Source organism: Colobus angolensis, unplaced genomic scaffold, assembly GCF_000951035.1.
Source record: "Colobus angolensis palliatus isolate OR3802 unplaced genomic scaffold, Cang.pa_1.0 Scaffold330, whole genome shotgun sequence".
NCBI lineage: Eukaryota > Metazoa > Chordata > Mammalia > Primates > Cercopithecidae > Colobus > Colobus angolensis.
The window spans coordinates 2,546,269-2,568,149 of NW_012116600.1; the positions used below are offsets into that span (position 1 = coordinate 2,546,269).

General features: G+C 35.4%; 1 protein-coding gene across 1 annotated transcript in view; it reads right to left on the reverse strand.

Moving 5' to 3' along the window:
- The window catches only part of DNAH7 (dynein, axonemal, heavy chain 7), a 333,441-nt gene that overhangs the window by 154,310 nt on the left and 157,250 nt on the right, over positions 1-21,881 (reverse strand). The window contains exons 24-28 of the mRNA XM_011952066.1: positions 13,771-13,939; positions 10,655-10,757; positions 10,407-10,534; positions 4,027-4,239; positions 1,416-1,514 (exon numbers count right to left, since the gene is read on the reverse strand). Of these exons, the coding sequence (XP_011807456.1) occupies positions 1,416-1,514; positions 4,027-4,239; positions 10,407-10,534; positions 10,655-10,757; positions 13,771-13,939 (712 nt within the window). The remainder of the gene's footprint in view (positions 1-1,415; positions 1,515-4,026; positions 4,240-10,406; positions 10,535-10,654; positions 10,758-13,770; positions 13,940-21,881) is intronic.

The following is a 21,881-nucleotide window of genomic DNA, read 5'->3' on the forward strand; positions in this document are numbered from 1 at the left end:
TGGTTTCGATCTCCTGACCTCGTGATCCGCCCGTCTCGGCCTCCCAAAGTGCTGGGATTACAGGCTTGAGCCACCGCGCCCGGCCTCTTATGTGTCTTTCAAAGAGCAGTTTTTTTTTTCCATTTTGTCAATGTATTCTTTTATGGATTGTGTTTTTGGTATTGTCCTTAAGTAATCTTTGTCTAACACAAAGTCACAAAGGTTTTCTGCTAGAAATTTTAGAGCTTGGTTTTACATTTAGTTTCATGTTATTTTTAAGTTAAAAAGTTGGAGTCCTGACTTCTAGTTCAAAAATGGCAGCATAGAAGCAAGTTGACTTCACTCCTCACCACCACTTGAGAAACACTGCTTAATAAATGTTTGCTGAATGAATATACAACTGCATGACAATACACCTAGTGAGGTATATTTCCATATTCTGAAAATAAACATAGATTTTAATCCTGGAAAATCTGTACAGTGCACTAGTACTAAACAAATTGAGGGAAAACTTTAGGGAGAAAATCTGAACTCTTTCCTTGTTGATTTGCTCCATAATGTATTTGCATGTCAACTCTAAATACTAAGTAAAGCTCTTTTCAGAATGATGAGACATGCATGGTTGCCATCAGTAGCTAATGACACTGGCCAATACTAGCAACAGCATCTCTTCTCCCCTTCCCCATGACATAACAATATCTTCAGTGCTAGGAAAACTGGTTAAGTATATGCAGAAGAATGAAACTAGATTCCTATATCTGGAAATATGTAACATACTGCAAGCTAACTGCCTGAATTCCAAGACAGTGCAAGTTAGTCCAACATCTAACATTTAGGAAGAGCTCACTACCCCTCTGAGTTCTTCTACTTGGTATGGAGAAGAGGAAAAGAATGATACCAAAGGATATTATGAAAACTTTAATCATTATTCTAATACTTCCTCTCAATTACTCACAATCTTAAATTATAACAAGATTATTAAGCTTAGTTCTTATCATGAAAAACAATTTCATAAAAGTCATCTCATTCTTTTAAGGAAATTAAGCATATTTATCTATTTTATTTCTTCAGTCATTAGTTGAAAAAACATTTACTATTATCGATACTGTGCTAGGGATTCAGTGGTGTGTTACACCAATTATTTTTCTTTACGGAGCCTACATTCTAGTGGAATTTATAAGCAAATATTTTGTAACTTTTGTGTGCTCATTATTTTCTGCAGTAACAAACTTAAAAATACTATTTTAAAATCCCAAGTTGTTGAAAGTTCTCAAAGTGACAAAGCTAGCTAAACACACTTCAAATAAAATATGGAATTATCTATGTTTCTCTGTATTGTGTCATTTTTTTCCATAGTGGGAGCTTCACAACCTTAAACATGTGATAAATACATTATTATAAGAGTTTTGATACATTGGGATAATGAATGTTCTTACCTCAAAGAGTGGTAAATCATGGGATAAAAATTTTGGCAGATTTACATCAATGATAGATCTAAGCAGCAAAATTTCTTCATTTTCATTTGGATATTTCAGCTAAAAAAAAACACACTCCTGATGATATCTGCATCTGCTAACAGCACCCAACCCCTTCGTGTTCACATACACACAAACATACAGACCTTGTACTCAATTTAAACAAATGCAGCTCTTCTTTCATTATATTGAATTGTTGTCAATTTCAGAAACTGACATTTAAACTTGTTGTATTTTTTTTTACTAGTTTATAATAAAAACCCAGGTTAAACTAACTACCTTTTCACAGATATGCTAAGTAAAGAGGTACTAACATGAATTAAATATAGTTTGGCAGCTGCCATCCCTCGTATTGGGTAGAGCTTGCTTGTTCTCTACATGTATTCACGACTAGCAGTATATTGGTCAAACGAAAATTATTAAAAGTGGGCAATTATTTTGAAAAGATGCATTTAAATTTAAAACATATAAACATTCACTCATTTGCCCATATTTTGATGCCAAGGCCTTTTCTCTGAGTATAGAGTTAGGCCCCATTTTTTTTTTCCAAAAGCCACATCAATAACACATCATCTACTCTATCTTGTTGTGTTCTGTTTTTGTTTTTTAAAGAGGATACTGCTCTTCAAAGATACTTATAATACAATTTAAGTATATCAGCCTGATACATTTTTAAGTTTTTCTTCAGTTTTATACACATTTCTTATCAACATCTTATTCAAAGTCAAAATTTTAGCATTTTATCTTTATTAAATTTTTCTTAAATATGAACTTAGTTTTCACAGAAAAAAAAATCCTTCTTTTTATGCTTATATATAATCAGTTTTCCCACTATGCAGTTAGATGACATAGTAACAGCAACGTATCCAAGTGGCTTCAAAAAGGTTCAAGGAAAAGCAAACCAGCTCTGAGTAAGGAATGCAGCTCATCTGACAGAAGCCAAAGTGGAAGGGCAGGCTGCTGCTGGCTGAACGCCCAGAATGCCACGTGTTAGCAAGTTCCACAGAGAGAGTGGAGACGGCTGGTCACATGCTAAGTTAGTTTAATAAAATGTGTTTAAGAAAACTCACATTAGATTCCAAAACATTTGTGGTGTACCCAAAGTTTACTACAAATCTGGTTGAACTCTGAACGTGTTACTCATACCTATAGTAATGTTCACATGAATTAACAAAAATCCAAACTCAGAATCATTTCTTCCACCTTTAACACATTATTCAACATCTCACTCCAAAGTTTCTACCACCACGCATATAATTTTCCAGAACCCTCTCCCTTTTCTCTAGAATCTCTCTGCCTAATAAATGCCATGTTGCTACTTAATTAGCTTCAGCCTTACAAAGTGTGTGATGCCTGGCAATCAGAGTCAGTCTCTGAGTCTCGAGTTCTCCAATGACGGAGCATGTCCTGTTGATCTGGATTTTTGTTTTTGGATCAATCTAACTGTACATAAATTATGAAGTGTCAGAAGTCTCTTTTGTTCTTTGAGAGGCTATTATTTTAAAGCAAATGCTTAAATTGTTTATTGCTATAACAGAAACAAGCTTCAAAATATTCAGGCCAAAACATTCAACAATTCTATATTAGCTTTGAAAAAGAATGATAGGATGTATTTGCAGGATTCCTTTGCTGCATAACTTTAATAGCTCAATTCCATAGTCAAGATTTCAGTGATGACACACACTAGCACAATGCATTATCCTTCCCATTATCTGACCACAATGTAATCCTGACATGCCAACTTAATACAAATTGTTGCCTCTAGTCCCTTTTATTTACTGTGAAAAACAATGACTTGAAGTTATGTCAGGCTAATGTGAAATAGAATATCACCACTATATATCAGAATTCTTGATAATGTTATTATGGAAGATAAAAATGCATCCTATTGCTCTTAATCACATAGGATATAATTTAAAACCTGTATCTTCTACAAATCATGAATGTGAAAAATTTGAAGCTTCAAGGTCACATTTTGCATTTTGCTATTAACTAAGCCTATCTTGATTTCATAAAGAACTAACTAATGTACAGTTATATTTCATGGTTCTACAATATATTCTCAATGAAAAGTCAACCAAAGCTTAAAGTATTTGGGCTTTCATATATTACAGTTACAATTCAGACTATTTTGAAGGTAAACATCATACTGCAAATCTATTACTGCTAGTCCACAGTTGGCTGCAATTGTGTAATTATAGTAAGTGACAATATTTAGTCTTTTGTGTATATTTATTAATTATACTTATTTCATTTAATGCTATATTTGTTTATACGTTTATATAGACTGAGAGCATTCAAAACATTTCTCAGAAGTAAGCAATTTTATTCCTTGGTAGTATCTCATTAATGAAACAGAACTCAAATCACTAAGAATTACATGTGTAAAGTTTTACAAATCATTATAAAATTTCTTTTTTCATGTGTACAAGATAATACATTTTTGGTGTAATAATTGATTTTTTTCAATCAATTAATGAAACCAACAAGTTATTGGAACTCTGTGAAGATCCAGTAGGCTGGAAATTTACAAATAGGAAATTTACAAGTAAGAAATATTTGTGTTCTCTACCTTCAGATTCCCAGCAGCAGTAAGAACTGACTTCACAGCTCTCATTCCATAGTCGTAGTGATGTTGAGATGACAACTGTTCTGAACACAAGCGATACGTAGCCACAATTTTCACTGACAGTGGCCGAGCAGTGACAAACCCACAGGAGTACAGGACTATTTCAGCAATCATGGCATAGTCAGGCACCATCATTGCTACTGTGCGAAAGAGAGCCTATGGGTAGGTAGAAAAGTTACTTTTAAAAGGATCATCGTAAAATAAGCTAGGCCCAGAAAGATAAATACCACATGTTCTCACTAATATGTGGAAGCTAAAAAAGTTTGTCTCCTAAAAGTAGAGCGTAAAATAGTGGTAACTAGAGGCTGGGAAAGGTGAGGTGGGGCAATAGGGAGAGGCTGGTTAACAAATGCAAAATTTCAGGTACATAAAAGAAATAAATTCTAGTGTACTGTAGCACTGTGGGGTGATTATAGTTAAAAATAATTTATTCTATATTTTTAAATAGCTACAAGAGAAGAATCTGAATGTTTCTAACACAAAGAAATAAATATTTGAGGTGATAGATACACTATACCCTGATTTGATCATCACACATCATTTACATGCATCAAAATATCACTCTCTACTCAATAAATATACACAATTATTATATGTCAATTAAGAATAATTTTAAAAGGCAAAAATGTGTAAAGAGGTTACAAAATTAAAATAAAAAGACCACTGTAAAGATAATCATGCTCTTTATTTCATAATGTTATGACTTTATACCTTTTCTACAATAGCTTTACATTTTAATGTTCATAGTCCGTTAATAATAATGTATTGTATTCTTGAAATTTGCTAAGAGAGTAGATCTTAAATGTTAAGATCTACTTAACAGAAAGAAAATAGAAAAAGTATATACGTGAGGTGGTGGGTAAGTTGATTGGCTTGATTAGGGGTATTGTTACACAATATATATGTATAGCAAAACATGGCATTGTACACCTTAAATATGTATGATGTTTGTCAATCATACCTCAATAAAAACATCACTGACCTGGAAGTTTAAAAAGTAAACAAATAAACAGACAAATTCCTGGCTTCTGAAAATATAAAATAAAATAAATTTTAATGTTCAAATCATATAGATAAAAAGCAACTTAAAAAATCAAATTTCTGTTGTGGTTATATAATATATCATTAGCTTTTTGTATCAATTCTCTTTCGTCTAAGTGTTCAATTTCAATTTCAATTACATTATATTCTTTGTGGGAAGCAACATGTTACAGCACCTCAGACTCTCCCAGGACGTTCAAATTTGGGTTTCTCATCTGGGCTGCTGAGTGTCCCCCTGTTGGGAGAGTGGGCTTCAAGCAAGGCTCTACAGGGATCTACTTAATTGTATAATCTAGGGTTTACCAGATTATGTTAGTGTCAGATAAATGATCCATTTTGAGATATTTTAAGCTTTTTTGAATCTGAAGTCACAATGTCAGTCTTTCAGCAAGCATAACAAAGGAAAGAAAACTGGAAATAAGTAATAATTATTAATAGAGATAAATCAATTTTACAAATTGTAAAGATAACTTTTTCTCATGATATTTAAAATACTGAGCTTATATGATGTTATATGATGGTAAGTAAAAGAATAAATAAGAATTTAGGTGTAGAATATTAGTGTGTATGAGGACTCATTTCAACAGCTCATGTATTAAAACATGACTTGCTTGTACAAAATATGGAAAACAACAATATTCTAAGGGAAAAAGAAGTTATTCTAGTGAATGACAATCATAGTCATATAGTTCATAAATACATTCTGGGAATTAGTTGAATTACCAAAAACTCAAGGTAGAAAGAAAATAAGAACATCTTGCTTAAATGACTATTATGACTCTTCTAAGTTGAGAACAATTTGAAAATTTGTATCAAGTAAGATCCTTCTAATGTGTTGTGTTAATTACTAGCTAGAGGCCATAGTGCTGCTGTTCTATCAATAAGGTTACCATCAAAGAATGGAAAGAATAAAATGTTTAAAAAATATAATTTGAGCAAATAACTTGAAATAAAAATGCTTAAGCAAGTGTTCTAACCATTACACACATGAGGGAAAAAAAGAGCACGAGAATTGCTATACACTTGGTATCTCTTTTAAGGGATAGGTTCTCAATGACTTTTTTAAAGAATAAAAGAGAGAATGACTGAATTAACAAATCAGTCAGCCAGTCAACGGGGTTAGGGTGATAACGTTTTTCCACAATAGCCCAAATTACTACTAGTTTGAGGTCAACATCCAGGACTGTGTGTTGTAGGTTTCCCTTTGACCACCCTAGTTACTTCACAAATATCCTATTCACCTCTTAGCACTGTTAGCAATATGGTTGTGGAAAATGATGAAGCAGACATATTTCTGATTAGCAGAACAAAAAATAAAGTGAAGTAAAGAAGTGTCAAGTGGTATCATGATATTCCATTTATTAGGAGTCCTCTACCAACGATTAAACAATGATACTTAACACAATGAAAGCATCCTGACTGAAATATTTTTTAAGCCTAAACCAGTGATTCCCAAACAGGTTGTGCAGCATACAGATATACTGTGGTTTGATTTTGGATGTACCAGAAATAATCTGTTGGTAATAGCAGTAAGTTTGAAGATAATGTAGTGCTTTGCTAAAATAATTAAATTGGATTCTAGCTTAACCAGTGACATAGTTTGTTGAGTGTGAAAACAAAGAGGGTACAGATCCAGGTAACATGCCAAGACTTGAGTAAATTCCAGTGCATGTAATCGATGTGAACATAATCTTCATGTTTATCTCAGCAAAAATAAATGATCAAGAATAGCTGCTCTACTGCTTCTGCTCTACTGGTGGAAGAAGGAGGGTGGTACATAAGGAAATGTGTATACTTTCTGGAGCATGCTTTCAAAGACTACATATTGGTACAATAGAAAAAATTCAAGCAATAACTTTTCACCATTTATTTCTAAGAAATTGCAAATTGATTTTATAAATATTTTGAGCTGTTCAGGAACAAGCTTGATTTTAGTTGAATGAAATGGAGGATTTAGGATCTATTTTGTTTTTTTCTCCTCAATACTATTAGTGTTTCATCCTACATATACTCTGAAAAGCTATGTATCACTTCATTGGCTTTGTGACATTAGGAGATCTAGAATGTGTCTATTTTACCATGGCTTCTAGCAAACTATTCTACACTTGATCTTAGCCAAAAGGCTGAGAAGCGATCTAGCAAACTATTCTAAAATGATAATTGACTGCTGATTCTTCAGAATGGTTTAAATCTAAAATACAGCTTCCCTAAAGTGAAGATGTATTTAAGAAACTGCTTTATTATGCAGATTGTCTAAATGTAACAGGATGTCAAAATGGGACTCTTTCTGCATGATATGACACATCAGTTACTACAGTGAGTATGATCTTCTCAACATACAAAATCTACAGAGGAAATGTCTACAACCTTGAACCCTCTCATCTACTTGTAGATGACAAAATATTTGAGAGAGGAAGGAGTTGTGAAAATATTTCTTTTGAAGGGAGCTGTCGTTATGCTCTGAGTTCCCACAACCCTCCTAACTACACCCAAGTTCTGTGAGAGCTTGGTAGATATTCCTGCATTTTGGGAGATATGGACTGGTACCTGACTCATGTCTGAAAAAGGATAGTGACCTGTGGTAGCAGGATTAATACCCAGGGGTTGTTGGGAAAAGGATTTATGAGTGGTACACAACAAAGAAGGCCCACACTGAAGCTCTGTAAGTCCTGTCCTACATACCTCCTGGCAGAGTGAGAGCTCTCCAACAGTGAAGTTTACATGGAGTTGACCACAGAGATCCAGGCAGAGAGAAGGCAATGACAACTGGAGAAACAGAATCCATCACTCAAGCCTCAGGAAATACAAGCAGACTCCTCCTAATGGAAGAGTCCTTGAAGAACCCACGGACATGCACATTATAGGATTCAGCTATAAACCTCAGCCAAGTCCAGGGACTTCACCCAGAAGGTCAGATCTGAATTGTACATATATTTAATGTTCACTGCTAGTTTAAAGGATGAGCATGAATTTGTCAGACAGTAAAGTGGTGGCCTAGCGGAGCACTTGAGAGAGAGAAAACAGCATGTAGAAAGGCAAGGGACCTTCAGAGGCTAGTGAGGCCCAGTGCAACAGACAGAGGCAGGGAAACGGCAGGACAGATGTAACTGAGTCCTCATGCCAAGGCTCTTATAGATTGTACTAAGAAATCTGAACTTTAGTCCATAGACAAAAAGGAGCCCAGAAGTTTTTTAAAGTTGAAGATTATATGATTAGATTTCTTTTGACAGACAACACTGGTAGCACTGTGATGGTGAATTCATTAGAGTGAATTTCAGTAGAGAAGAAATTGATGCCAAGTCAACTATTGCAATGAGACACATGGGAGAAGACAGAAGGCAGGGAGCAGCAAGGTGTGGCAAGGGGACCAGGTCGGTGCAGCAGGGATTGTAGGAGTTGTGTGAAATGGAAACCCTGGGCTTGGTGACTGACTGAATCACCAGGTGAAGAAGAGGGAGTTTTTGAGAATGATTCTGAAGACTGGTAATGATACTTTCTGGGCCCTACCAGGCTTTTATTATTTTTTAAGGAATATGTAACTCTTTCATTTCAGACTTATTAGGTATTTGGTATTTCCATATATACTTGAAAACAGATGCACTGTAGAAGCTTGAACCAAGAAGGCTGCACAATAGGAGAAGCTATCAGAATTGAGAACAACTTTTGGCCTCGTGTAGAAAGAAAGTACATTATCCCCAAGAACTACCAGGTGAATATGTTAGCACTATTTCAACCTTCACAGTAAATAAAACTGTGGAAAGTTCTGCAGAGGGCATTAACAAATTCAACCAATAATGGCTCCCAGCTTTCTATAACAAGTTACTCACAGATTTTTGCTTTGCCCACCTTTGCAAATTTATGTATTCAGAGTGATCCTACCAAATAAAAGAACAACGTAGTGAACAAATAAAAGAACTGCAACAACAACAAAAAGCTTTCCAAAAGAAAATGCCAAATAAAACTTGTAAAACGCTTCTTAGATAGAAGAGGATTTACCGTTTTTCATTTGTTAATCATGCCTTCCTTCACTAAGGCAAAATACTAAAACATAAGACTTAACATATAAAGGGGCATGAAATGGAAATACAAAAACACTTGGCAGCAATTAGTCATATCAAGTCTTTTTGGTGGAAAAGAAAAACTGCTTATTTAGTCTGGGAAGCTGTCAGTCTAAGTATGTGAAGTGTGGGAGTAATATAGGATATAGTCAGGAGATTTGGTTTTGGATCCACAATTACTATTGCATTATTCTTCAACACTGCTGTCTGTATACGTGCCATACATATGCAATTCATCAGAAAAGGATATAAAATTGTTAACCAAAATATGGGGAAAATATTTTACTAATAATCAAATAAAATGGTGTTTTCTTTTTTTTAAAGTAAAGTCTGGTCAATTCAAGAAAGTGTTTTGTTTTTTTCATTAAAAAATTAATGCTGGGTGTCAATGAAAATTGAGAATTGATACGGGATGAAAATCATTTCAACCTGTCTTGAAGCGCAATTTAGCAACAAATACCTTGGTCCTATGACTCCATCTAAAGAAATATTTCAAAATAGAGAAAAGCCTTTAGTAAAAACTACTCATCGTGATATTATTTATAATGTAGGAAAACAGAAAGCAAACTGAATGTCCAAAAGTAAGCTACAGTTTGGTAAATTTATTAATAGATTGAATTATGCTTATAAAGATGGGAACATGCTCATGTTATAATATTAACATGAAAAAAACCCACCCAGCATACACAATAGTGTGCTTCCAGCATTGTAAAATGGCATTTAAATTAGGGGGACACAATATATAGTAAGCAGTAGAATGGGTACCCCATTAGTAGTTTTCTATATTTTGTAATTTTTCACAGTTAGCACTATTTTAAAAATAAATATTTTGGGAATTGTTCCTGGTGTGGATATTTACTCTGTAAAGATACTCAAAGCTTTAAAAATTGCTTTCTAAAACAATTTTCTAAAATATTATAACTAAAACAAAATATTTTACATAAACTCAAGGATAGCATATTCTTTCTTTTCACACACACACAGACACACACACACACACACACACTTTTAAAACACTTTATTTATTTTATTATTTTTTTTAAGACACAAAGTCTCACTATGCCCAGGCTGGTCTGAAACACCTGAGCTCCAGTGATCCTCCCACCACCTCAGCCTCCCAAAGTGCTAGGATTACAGGCGTGAGCCACCACACCCGGCCCTTTTCACATATTAACTTTGTAAATTATAGAGAAGAAACAGATTATATAATAACTTCTTCCATACCTTCAGGTTATCTGGCAGTTCTGATCGCCCAGCATACCCAGGGTTCATTGTTATAAAGACAGCACACGTGGGGTCAAGTTTTAGTTCAGTTCCTTCAAACATCAGTATATCAGCACCTGCATTAATACCTGTAGGTAATCAGGAATGAAATGACTTAGTAATACCACATATAAACATGAGCTGTGCCATTCATTACCTCTCATATTTCTTTTATTTTCAAATAATGCAAAGACAAACTAGTCCATTACCTCTTTGGATAGTAAGAATTTGTTGAGCAACCACAGAGAGTACTTCCAAATCAATTCTGTTAAACTCATCAAAGCAAGCCCAGGCTCCACAAGATAACAGTCCCTATGAGAAAAGAGTAATGAAAATTTTTGACTTTATCTGATTCAATATTGCATTGAAATGTTGTATTTTCACCTGATCTTTTCTAGGATTTAATATCCTGTCAAGGAAATTGCTTATTCGCCTTTATCTTTAAAGACAGCTGATTTTTTCATTACCAATTCATTATTCTGCATGAATAAAAGAGTTGGATCAATTGGAAAATTTTCCAATTAACGTTTTTCTCCTTTCTGTTTTTTTTTTTTTTTAGCATTTAGACATACACCTATAATCTCAAAGCCTTCCCTGCTTTTTATTTACAAGTTGATTTTATTTGCTTACTCCACACGGATTTTACAGCATAGGTTAAAATAACCATCTAAATAAGATGACTTCTGTTGCAAATGAGACTGCCTTGTGGTTTGAGCACCTTAATAGACAACTACCATAGTTTAAGGCCCTGGTTTGCAGTCCTAACTCACAGCTACCTCACAGATATGTACTATTTGATCATAAGGAAAAACTGGAAAATCAAGTATGAGTAGTTTCATCCGAATTCGGATTTACTTTTAAAAACATCAAACAATTCAACAAATATGTACTGAACATACATTTTATAGATTGTGTGTGTGTGCATGCAAGCACACACGTGCATGTGTTACATCGAGTACATTGTATGTGCCAACCATGACTCACAGCACTTCGTATGTATCTTTTATGCAAGGACACTTTTAAGGCTATACCATATGAGATGTTAAATAATTAGCACGAAGCCACAGAGATTATAGCAGCTGACCTTGGATTTTTACACATTTCATTCTTCTGATCCATACTGGATTGTACATGACTTCTATGCATGTCAAAGAATAGTACATTCTCATTAGTTGGAGAAGACTCTATAAATGACTTTGACCTCTTATGCATGACGACAAATCACAGAGAATAGAATGCTTTGGAAGTCATATTCAAGCGTTATATAAATTTTGAGAGTCTTGATAAAAAAATCATGCCTTTCTAATATTCTAACCCCCATTATCCAGCACAATCCCAACACAAAGAAGCTATTTACAAATACTTACTAATAATAAGCAAATTTAATATTATTAAGTTTATGACTCTAAATAAAAGAATTAAGATAGTCATTACATAGATTCAAAAACTGAGCAATATATACTGACATTTCTTTAGACATTTAAGAATGTAATGGCTATTCAAATTGCATGTAGAATTCTTTAGTTTTGTTAGTTTTTCTTTTATATATCTATTTTTATTTGTACAAATTTATGGAGTATGTGTGCAATTTTGTTACATGCAATTTGGTATCCATCACTTGAATAACATACACTGGCATCATACTATTTTGCTTTCCATACCATTTTATGGTATCCATCACCTGTATAACATACGTTGCATCTATTAAGTAATCTCTCATCACACACCTCTCCCACCTTCTCACCCTTCAATTTCTATCATTCTACTCTCTACAGCCATGTGTACAGATTTCTTAGCACCCACTTATGAGTGAGAACATGGGATATTTGACTTTCTGTGCCTGGCTTGTTTCATTTAAGATAATGACTTCTAGTTCCATCCAGGTTGCTGCAAAAGACATGATTTCATTCTTTTTTATGGCCGAATAGTATTTCATTGAATAGATGTAACCCATTTTCTTTATCCATTTCTCCACTGAAGGACACTTAGTTTGATTCCATACCTTTGCTATTGGGAATAGTGCTCATTTCAACAAGGTTGTAAATCATTACAGAGAATGAATTAAAATGTTAGTTGGTCATTTAAATGTTTTCTTGATATTTTATTAATTACAATTTTGAGCTTCTAAAAGTTCTAATTGTTTCAGTATCACAAATGTAGAATAATTAAACTCCAGATCAGTCATATTCTAGCCAGGAACAGTTTACTGCATGAGTCAGGGGTGGTATATTCTATTTTGCTAGTTTGTTTATCTTTTTTAAAGTTAACTTCTTCTGGAGAAAATTTGGAATAGTAAATATTCTAGAATCTTTAAAATGTGCTTTGCATATACATGGACACAAAGAAAAGAACAATGGACACTGAGTCCCGTTTGAGGGCGGAGGGTGGGAGGAGGGTGAGGATTGAAAAACTACCTATTGGCTATTATGATGATTATCTGGGTGACAAAATTATCTGTACACCAGATAAACTCTCGCAACACACAATCTGCCCATGTAACAAACCTGCACCTGTACCCCTGGAATCTAAAATAAAAATTGGAAATAAAAATAAAATAAAATGTGCTTTGAAAAATTACAGAAAAACATAAATAAACACATAATTTCCAATGGATCATTTTGTGTTCAGTTGTGTCACCTAACATTTTAAGGAATGACAGGCTATAGCTACAAGCTGCTGAAATGATCAGATGTTCACAGGTTTATAGGCAGGGACCTGGTATCTCTAATTCCACCTTTTGAAGCTCATGGACTGACAAGAGTAAGAATCTAACTTAGAATAAAAAAAAAGTAATACACTGATTTGATCTTTATAACTTATTAAATTATCACATGCAACCTGAAAATATGTACATCTATAATGCATAAAAATAAATTTTTAAAAATAAAAACAAATAATAAAACTTAAGATTTCAAGTTCACTGAAATGATTGATTAGAATATGTCTATAAAAGTAAATTACTGACTCTAAATAACTTCTCAATAACAAGATCGGCAGGTTAAAGATGTCTTTAGAATCCCACAACCTTTACATGATGCAATCTTTCTCAAACTCTTATCTGCTCCAATGTATTTAAGGGACACCACTTATTCCAACCAGTAATAATGACTTGTTACAGTAGGGACTGGAGAGGGAAGTAGAGATTCTCTGCAAATAGGGTTTTGCTATAACCTTATTTCCTTTAAGAATTATTGAGATAGTGCTTCAATTTTTACTTTTACTTAAGTTACAGTAAATCTTTTACTTGTATTCAATTATGTTGCACCATAAATAACCATTTCTGATCAGTTATCCTGTTGTAAAGAAATGAGGAGTTAATTCCAACCTTAAAGAATTTTCCTAAAGCCAAATAATCCAACCCATCAGAGCAGTTGAAAACAACACATTGTTTGGCTACAGCTTTTGCCAAATCCTTGGTAGTTTCAGTCTTCCCAGTGCCAGCTGGACCCTCAGGTGCTCCTCCAAGGTGCAAATGAAGGGCTCCAAATAAGGTTCTGAAACACATGAAATAGACATTCTTTGTAGAATAATGTGATTTTTTTCCATGCACATGCCAAGAAGAGAAAAAGGTTACATTGAGAACCAAACCTCCAACTTCCTCTTTGATTTCTTCCTTCCCAGTAACCTCTGAAAATCTCTGATAGTTCATTACTTTGTCTGTGTTGACTTCTGGCCAATATGAAGAATTCAGCTGACCTTGAACCCCCCAATTCCCCTTAAGCACATGGAAATGTTACAGAAAAGAAAACAAATAATAATTTAAAATACATGGCCAGTTTTGAAAGAATGAAAAGAAAATTACCAATGAAGAAGGAATGCAAAGCTGGAGAGTTAGACATTAAAAGATTGTTTCAGGATTGGTATATAAATAAATGAGTATATTTATGCTCAGACAGAAACAGAAAATAAACCCTCAGAAATGAGCAATGTGGGGAGCCGGAATGGATCCACCTATATAAATCTAGAAGTCTTGAAAGGCTGTCTTGTCTCTAAATGGAAACTAAAATCACTCCAGCAACCTACTGGAGAGAGACAAACAAGAGTCAATTACGGAAGAGACAAGGAAGCCTACCCTTTATGCAGGGCCTGATGAAAAGCTTGTATCGCTCGTGCAGGGAAAAAAGAGGTCCAAATTTCTACTAGTCATGGGTACATTAATCCAAAATGATAACATTTTGTTCTGAACCAGAAAAAACTCTAGAGTCCTCCTCCGAGATAAATATGAAACTGCTCCTTATGGACACCTCCACAAGTGACAACATGCAAGACTGGGGAAACAATCACTTCTAAAATGAGCTCACAGTTCAAACAGGAGAGAGAGATCAGAGTTAGGAGACAGACTTGCTGTGGCAAAAGCAAATGGACAAAGAGTGTTGTTATATAAATGGTGTCCTACCCTCTATGGTATCCTGGTGGTCTGTTAAATGAGATTTTAAATACAAAGCAACAGACACCAAAAAATTGTGAGAGAAAAACAGAAGCCAATTTTATAAATGAGACAATTTGAAACTCTAGCAATAAAAACATAATTTAAAAACTCAGTGAACAAGTTAAATAGCAGAATAAACATAAAGAAACAGAAAATTATGCACTGAAAATTACTCAAAGAGATGCAGAGACTGAATGTAAGAAAAGTTAAGAGAAATAGGAGGAAGAAAATGGGGAAGCAGCAAAATTTAAACAGCAATGGCTGACAATTTTTCAGAATTCAAGAAAAACATCAATGGAAAAAGGCCCAAATAGGATAAATAAAAACTAATCTACATCTAGTAACATTACAGTGAACATCAACAATAAAGAGAAATCTTAAAAACTATAACAGAGAAAAGAAAATTACCTACAAAAGAATAACGGGGACTTATCAGCAGTAGCAATCGATGCCAGGAGAATAATGAGTTTTAAGGGCTGAGGGAAAACTGTTCATCTACACTTCTATACCTAGCTAATCTGTCATTTAATAATTGAGCAAAGACACACAAGGAAGCATTTTTAGACAAAGACTGATAGAGCTCATTACTTGCAAAGCGTCCCTGGAACAATTACTAGAAGACATTGCCTAGTAAGGGGAAGAAAATTAAACCAAAAGTAAGGCAAAGCAAGAAGCACTGGTGAGTAAAGAAAATGATAAAACATTTTTGGTGAACCTGTATATTAATAGTAAAAAATATGTAACACTCTATTTAATAGGGTTCTCTCTTGGAATTTTGACTAAAGCCCCAAGCTGAGAACAATAAGTACCAGCTCATCTTATCTTATAGATGGTGAAGTTGGTTTGGAACATTAGCTATCATCAGGGCACATACAAATTAGATAAGAAGACCGTAAGTGAGTGATCAGGAGTGAGGACTTCTTTAGAAAGAATCATTTGTGTGTTGTGTTTTTTACGTCTCTCTGTGTGGTGGAAGAAAGAGCAGCATTTCTCCCTCTCCCAAGCTAACTGAGGGGCCTTTGAGACTACTCAGAAAGCTCGACACACTATCCCCCCCCTGAATTTTCTAGAGCACAGAAACTGAGTGCTGACTCACAACCAAAAACATTTCAAGCTGAAAAGATGCCTGGAGCTTCTCCTGATGGCAGAATGGGAGAAAAGAAACAGAGAGATGTGTTCCCACTGCTGGCAAAACAAACGTGTGTCTACCACCTGGCCAGGTCCAGATCCCAAGAGCCAGATTTGAGTCACACTGAATGGGACCCTATGCAGGAGGCCCATCTGAAACAGGAGAAAATCCCCAAAAGAGGGTCTGTGTGTGGTGAGCCTCAAAGGCTGAAGCAAAAGCCACCTGAGGCCAGCCCGAGAAGGCATTTTCCAAAAGTGGGAGAATCCAGTCACTTCAGGGGCTTTAAGGAACCCGCATAAACATCCCTTGGAAGATCTGGCACATCTGGGCTTGTGCCATCACCAAGACATCACTAAACAGCCAAGAGATAGTTGTCACACAAGACGTTTGTCACATATAAACCTAGTTCTCTCTTTCTGTTTTCTCCCCTTCAACCTCTAATACTGGGCGAAGCAGAAGATAAGCTATTGAGGGATGAAACCAAGGATAGGGATAAAAATAGCTAAAAATTGACCACGTCTATTTTCCAAATTCAGGCTCTCAGCCTGAGTCAGACTTGAGCTGAGGGAGAAGGAAGCTTTAACTGGATGGGAGCTATTATTAATTTTGATATTAGACGTAAGTGGACTTTTATTATTTTAAAAAATGACACTTACAATTAATATTTTAGAGTGACCAGAAAAGCTAGGGAATCTACCCTAGATTTCATTCAGGAATGAGAAATATTTATATAATAGAGCAACTTTAAAAGAACAGTAATAAGAAAGAATAAAATTGCTTTCTGCTTGCATCCTAAAACTGGTTTATTCAATAGACTAGTTAAAATGACTAATTTTCAGCAAAGAAATTTAAAAACAAAGTTTAATTTAGTATTTGACAATAATTTGGAATATAAGAGATAGGAACCTGGAGTTAAAGAGATTTTATTATACAGAAAGAGAATAGAGATATTTATTAACTTTAGGCTTTATTAAGCGAAATAGGCATTCGTTAAATGTAAGATAACCTTTAAGAGAATAGAAACAGCACCCTATATCATAGCCCATATCATATCTCATGTTATATCCACATCAAATGAGATAAATGAATAAAGAAAACTCAATCACTTAATAAAAGAGAGGACACGAGAAAAACAAAGCAAAACAAACAAAAAAAAAAACGTTAAACTTAGAGAATATAAAACACAAAATAAGATGATTTAAATATGTCCAAATACTTTATGAATCACATAAAATATAAAGGTGTTGTACTTGCTAGTCAGAGAATACAGAGCCAGCCCCTCTTCATTTTCATTTGGCTAAATCTCCTTATCCTTCAATATTAGATATCCTAATACAAGATCTCATCCAGATGTTGTTGTTGTTGTTATTGTTTTTTTGTTTTGAGACGGAGTCTCGCTGTCATCCAGGCTGGAGTGCAGTGGCACAATCTCGGCTCACTGCAACCCTCCGTCTCCTGGGTTCGAGCGATCCTCCTGCCTCAGCCTCCCGAGTAGTGGGATTACAGGTGCCCGACACCATGCCCAGTTAGTTTTTGTATTTTTAGTAAAAACGGGGTTTCACCATGTTTGCCATGCTGGTCTCAATCTCCTGACCTCGTGATCTGCCCGCGATGGCCTCCCAATGTGCTGAAATTACAGGCGTGAGACACTGCGCCTGGCCCTAGATCTTTTATTAACAATTTCCTTCGTAGAGCATTCCCCTATGAATTCCATTCCCCTCGGGATTAATATATCTCTGGCACCTAATGTTTACCTCTAATATTTCACTCAGTACACTGTATTGTAATTGTTTTTAAAACTGCCTTTCCCATGTGACCAAAAAATATTTAAATACAGAAACTCTGTATCTTTTCTCTATCAAGAGCACTACCAGAGTATGTGGTATATAGTAGCTAATCAAAAATGCTTCTTGGATTGATAGATGAAATTTAAGAATTCTTTTTTCCTCACAGTTACACGGTAGATATACACATGTAATGTTGACTGTAAAGGGATTCCTATATTGTAAAATCTATAAAGACTTCAACTGGGTACAGGGTACAGCTGTAAGCAATTGCACTAGTGTTAGATCCTGTATAGATTCTTCCAGTGATTGGGCCTGCCCCTGTGCCATACAATTGGCATGATATCAAAGAAGATTCCAGTACAACTGAATTGTTCTTGGCCTTAATTCTGAACACTTGCTCTGGTTAATTTGATGCTCCATAAATAATAGTCCTACCAGGTCAATCAGGAAGACTCATACATTAAGCACTATCCACTATCTGAAAAACATCATTTTAAATAAAACATAAATAGCCTTACTGTTTACAAAAAAAAAAACTACAATTTTTTTTTTTTTTTTTTTGAGACAGAGTCTTGCTCTGTCACCCAGGCTGGAGGACAGTAGTGAAATCTTGGCTCACTGCAACCTCTGCCTCCTGGGCTCAAGTGATTCTCCTGCCTCATCCTCCCTAGTAGCTGGCATTACAGGTGTGCACCACCATGCCCCACTAATTTTTGTATTTTTAGTAGAGACAGGTTTTCACCATGTTAGCCAGGCTGGTCTCAAACTCCTAACCTCAGGTGATCCTAACCTCAGTCTCCCATAGTGCTGGGTTTACAGGTGTAAGCCACCATACCTGGCCAAAACATTTACAATTCTAATCATTCTCTAGGAAACAATATAGTTTAAAACTGCTTTTCAGTTTATGGATATTCAATACATTTTATTAAATACCTGCTTTATGCCAGGAAATGAGTTGGTGCTGGGGGGAGAGAGAAAAATAGGACACAATCTTTGTAGTCTATGAAAAGACTACAATAAAGAATATCAGATATATCAAATATATTTTCAATCCATTATGATGAGTGCTATGACAGAAGAAGATACATGCTTCTTCTGTCTCAGTGATGCTTCTTCTGAAGATACATGCTTCCTTAATGAGAATCACTGAGGACAGATTCTTAATGTAGGGAATGTCAGAGAAAAGCTACCTGTAAAAGATGATGTTCCAAAGGATTAAGTAGGAGTTAGTTATATTTATTGAGGAACGAAAGAAAGGGAGAGAACTTGCCAGGAAAACGAGCGACTATGTGCACAGGTAGTGAGTGAAGAAGTAGAATGGTATGCATAAGAAAGAGTTTGGTGTCACTGGAATATTGAGTTCAATAGACAGATTATATTGCACCTCATATGCTATATTAGAAGTTAAAAAACTTAAAAAATTGGGAAGATATTAAGTAGCTAATAGGATGGTGCTACTGGAGCCAGGAGAAGAAAACAGTGTTGAGCAGAATCTTTCTATCCTTCCTCTCTTGTTGACTATATCAACCATATGAAGGAAACTTATACCAAAACTTCTAATTTCTCACTCCATCCATACTGTACTTAGGAGGTCAATTCCTGACATGAGTGGGACCCTGTTTAAGCAGTGTTTGGAGTCACTGTGTGGCTCTCATTCCCCATCCGCAACTGGATGAATTGGACCCACTATATTTGGATTCAGTTCTTCAGCCATATGGAAAGCAAACTTAGCTTTAAGGAGCAGGAAATAGTCATCTTCAAGCTAGGCTACATTCTTCGATCCAGATTATACATGAGAGCTCTGAATTGAGGATCAGATACTTGCTCAGCCAATTACAAACTAAGACTTTATTTTTCATTACTTTAGCTCTTTAGGTGCTCTGAAAGGAAGAAAAATGTAGATTCCAAATTCCTAACACATATTTAAGAAACATTTCTAAAATAAAATCAGATCTTTGACAAAGGAACAAGGGCAATTTTATGGAGAATAGATAGTCTTTTCAACAAATGGTGGTGAAACAACTGGAAAAAGTGAATCTAAACACAAAATTAATTCAAAATGGATCACAGACTTAAATGTAAAACTTAAAACTGTACAAGTTTAACAGGTATATGATCTCCTAGGGACATTCAGCTGGTAAGGAAAGCACACCTCAAGTAAGCATGGGTACAACTCCAGTAAACACACTGCACATGCTCCCCTCCCAAGTGCTGGCAGGCCACTGCACAGGTGGACAGCCCATTCCAAGAGAAGAATCATGGGAGAAAGAACACAAGACCACAGAGGCACGTCAAGTCAAAAGGTCAAACTGTGCACCTGTCTTTCAAGTTGCCCACTTGGCCCTCTTCCAAAAGTACTTTCCTTCCTCTTGTTTCTGCTCTAGAGCTTTTAAATAAACTTTTACTTCTGCTCTAAAACTTGCCTCAGTTTCTCCTTCTGCCTTATGCCCTTCCGTCAAATTCTTTCTTCTGAGGAGGCAAGAATTGAAGTTGCTTCAGACCTGCATGGATTCACCACCAGTAACATGGTGTCTATAATGGCTCACTACAGCCTCAACTCCTGGGCTCAAGGGATCCTCCTGCCTCAGCCTTCAATGTAGCTACGACTAAAGGTGTGCACCACCATACTTGGCCATTTTTGTTTTGTTTTGTTTTTTTGCTTGTCAATTTTTTGTAGAGATGGGAGTTTTGCTATGTTGCCCAGGCTGGTCTTGAATTCTTGGTGTCAAGCAATCATCCTCCCTCAGCCTCCCAAAGAGCTGGGATTATAGGTGTGAGCCACTGCATTCAGTCAAAAGATAGTATTTAGACAATAAAAACACAAGCTACATACTGGAAGGAAATATTTGCAGAAACACATATCAGATAAAGGACTTGTATTCAAAATATACAAAGAACACTTAAAACTTGACAAAAGAAAAATAACCCAATTACAAAATGGACAAAAGATCTGAACAAACACCTCACCAAAAGAAATATCCATATAAAAATAAGCATATGAAAAGATGCTCAACATCATATATCATTAGGGAACTGCAAAATAAAGCAAAATGAGATGCCACTATACATCTATTAGAATGACTAAAATCAAAAGCATTGACAACACCAAATGCTGGCAAGATGTGGAATAACAGAAACTCTCATTCATTGCTGGTGGCAATGCAAATGGAGTTCCAAAGTACAGTCACTTTGGGAGACAATCTAGCAGTTTCTCACAAAGCTAAACACAGGCTTAGTCCATGATTCAACAATCATGCTTCTAGCTATTTACCCAAATGAGTTTAAAACTTATGTCCACCCAAAAACCTGCACAAGAATATTTGCAGCAGCTTTATTTATAATCACTGAAACTTGGAAGCAACCAAGATGTCCTTCAACAGGTGAATGAATAAACTGTATTACACCCATATAATACAGTATTATTCATCAATAAAAATAAATGTGTTATCAAGCTGCAAAAAGACATGGAGGAACCTTAAATGCATATTGCTAAGTGAAAAGAGACAGTATATATAATTTCAGGTACTATATGACACTTTGGAATAGATATATGACAAAAATGGTCAGTGATCACCAGAGATTCTGGGGGAGGGGAGGAGGAAATTATATGTGGAGCATGGGGGCATTTTTAGGGCAGTAAAATTATTCTTTAGTAGTGGATATATGACATTATGCATTTGTCAAAACCCACAGAACTCTACAACACAGTGGACCCTGATATAAATTGTATAAATTGTGGACTTTAGTTAACAGGCATGTATCAACACTGGTTTATCAATTGTAACAAATGTACCACACTAATGAGGGATGTTGGGCTGAGCGCAGTGGCTCAAGTGTGTAATCACAGCACTTTGGAAGGCTGAGGCAGGCGGATCACAAGGTCAGGAGATCAAGACGATCCTGGCTAACATGGTGAAACTCCGTCTCTATTAAAAATACAAAAATTAGCTGGGCATGGTGGCATGTGCCTCTAATCCCAGCTACTCGGGAGGCTGAGGCAGGAGAATCACTTGAACCAGGGAGTTGGAGGTTGCAGTAAGCTGAGATCGTGCCACTGCGCTCCAGCCTGGCAACAAAGCAAGACTTCGTCT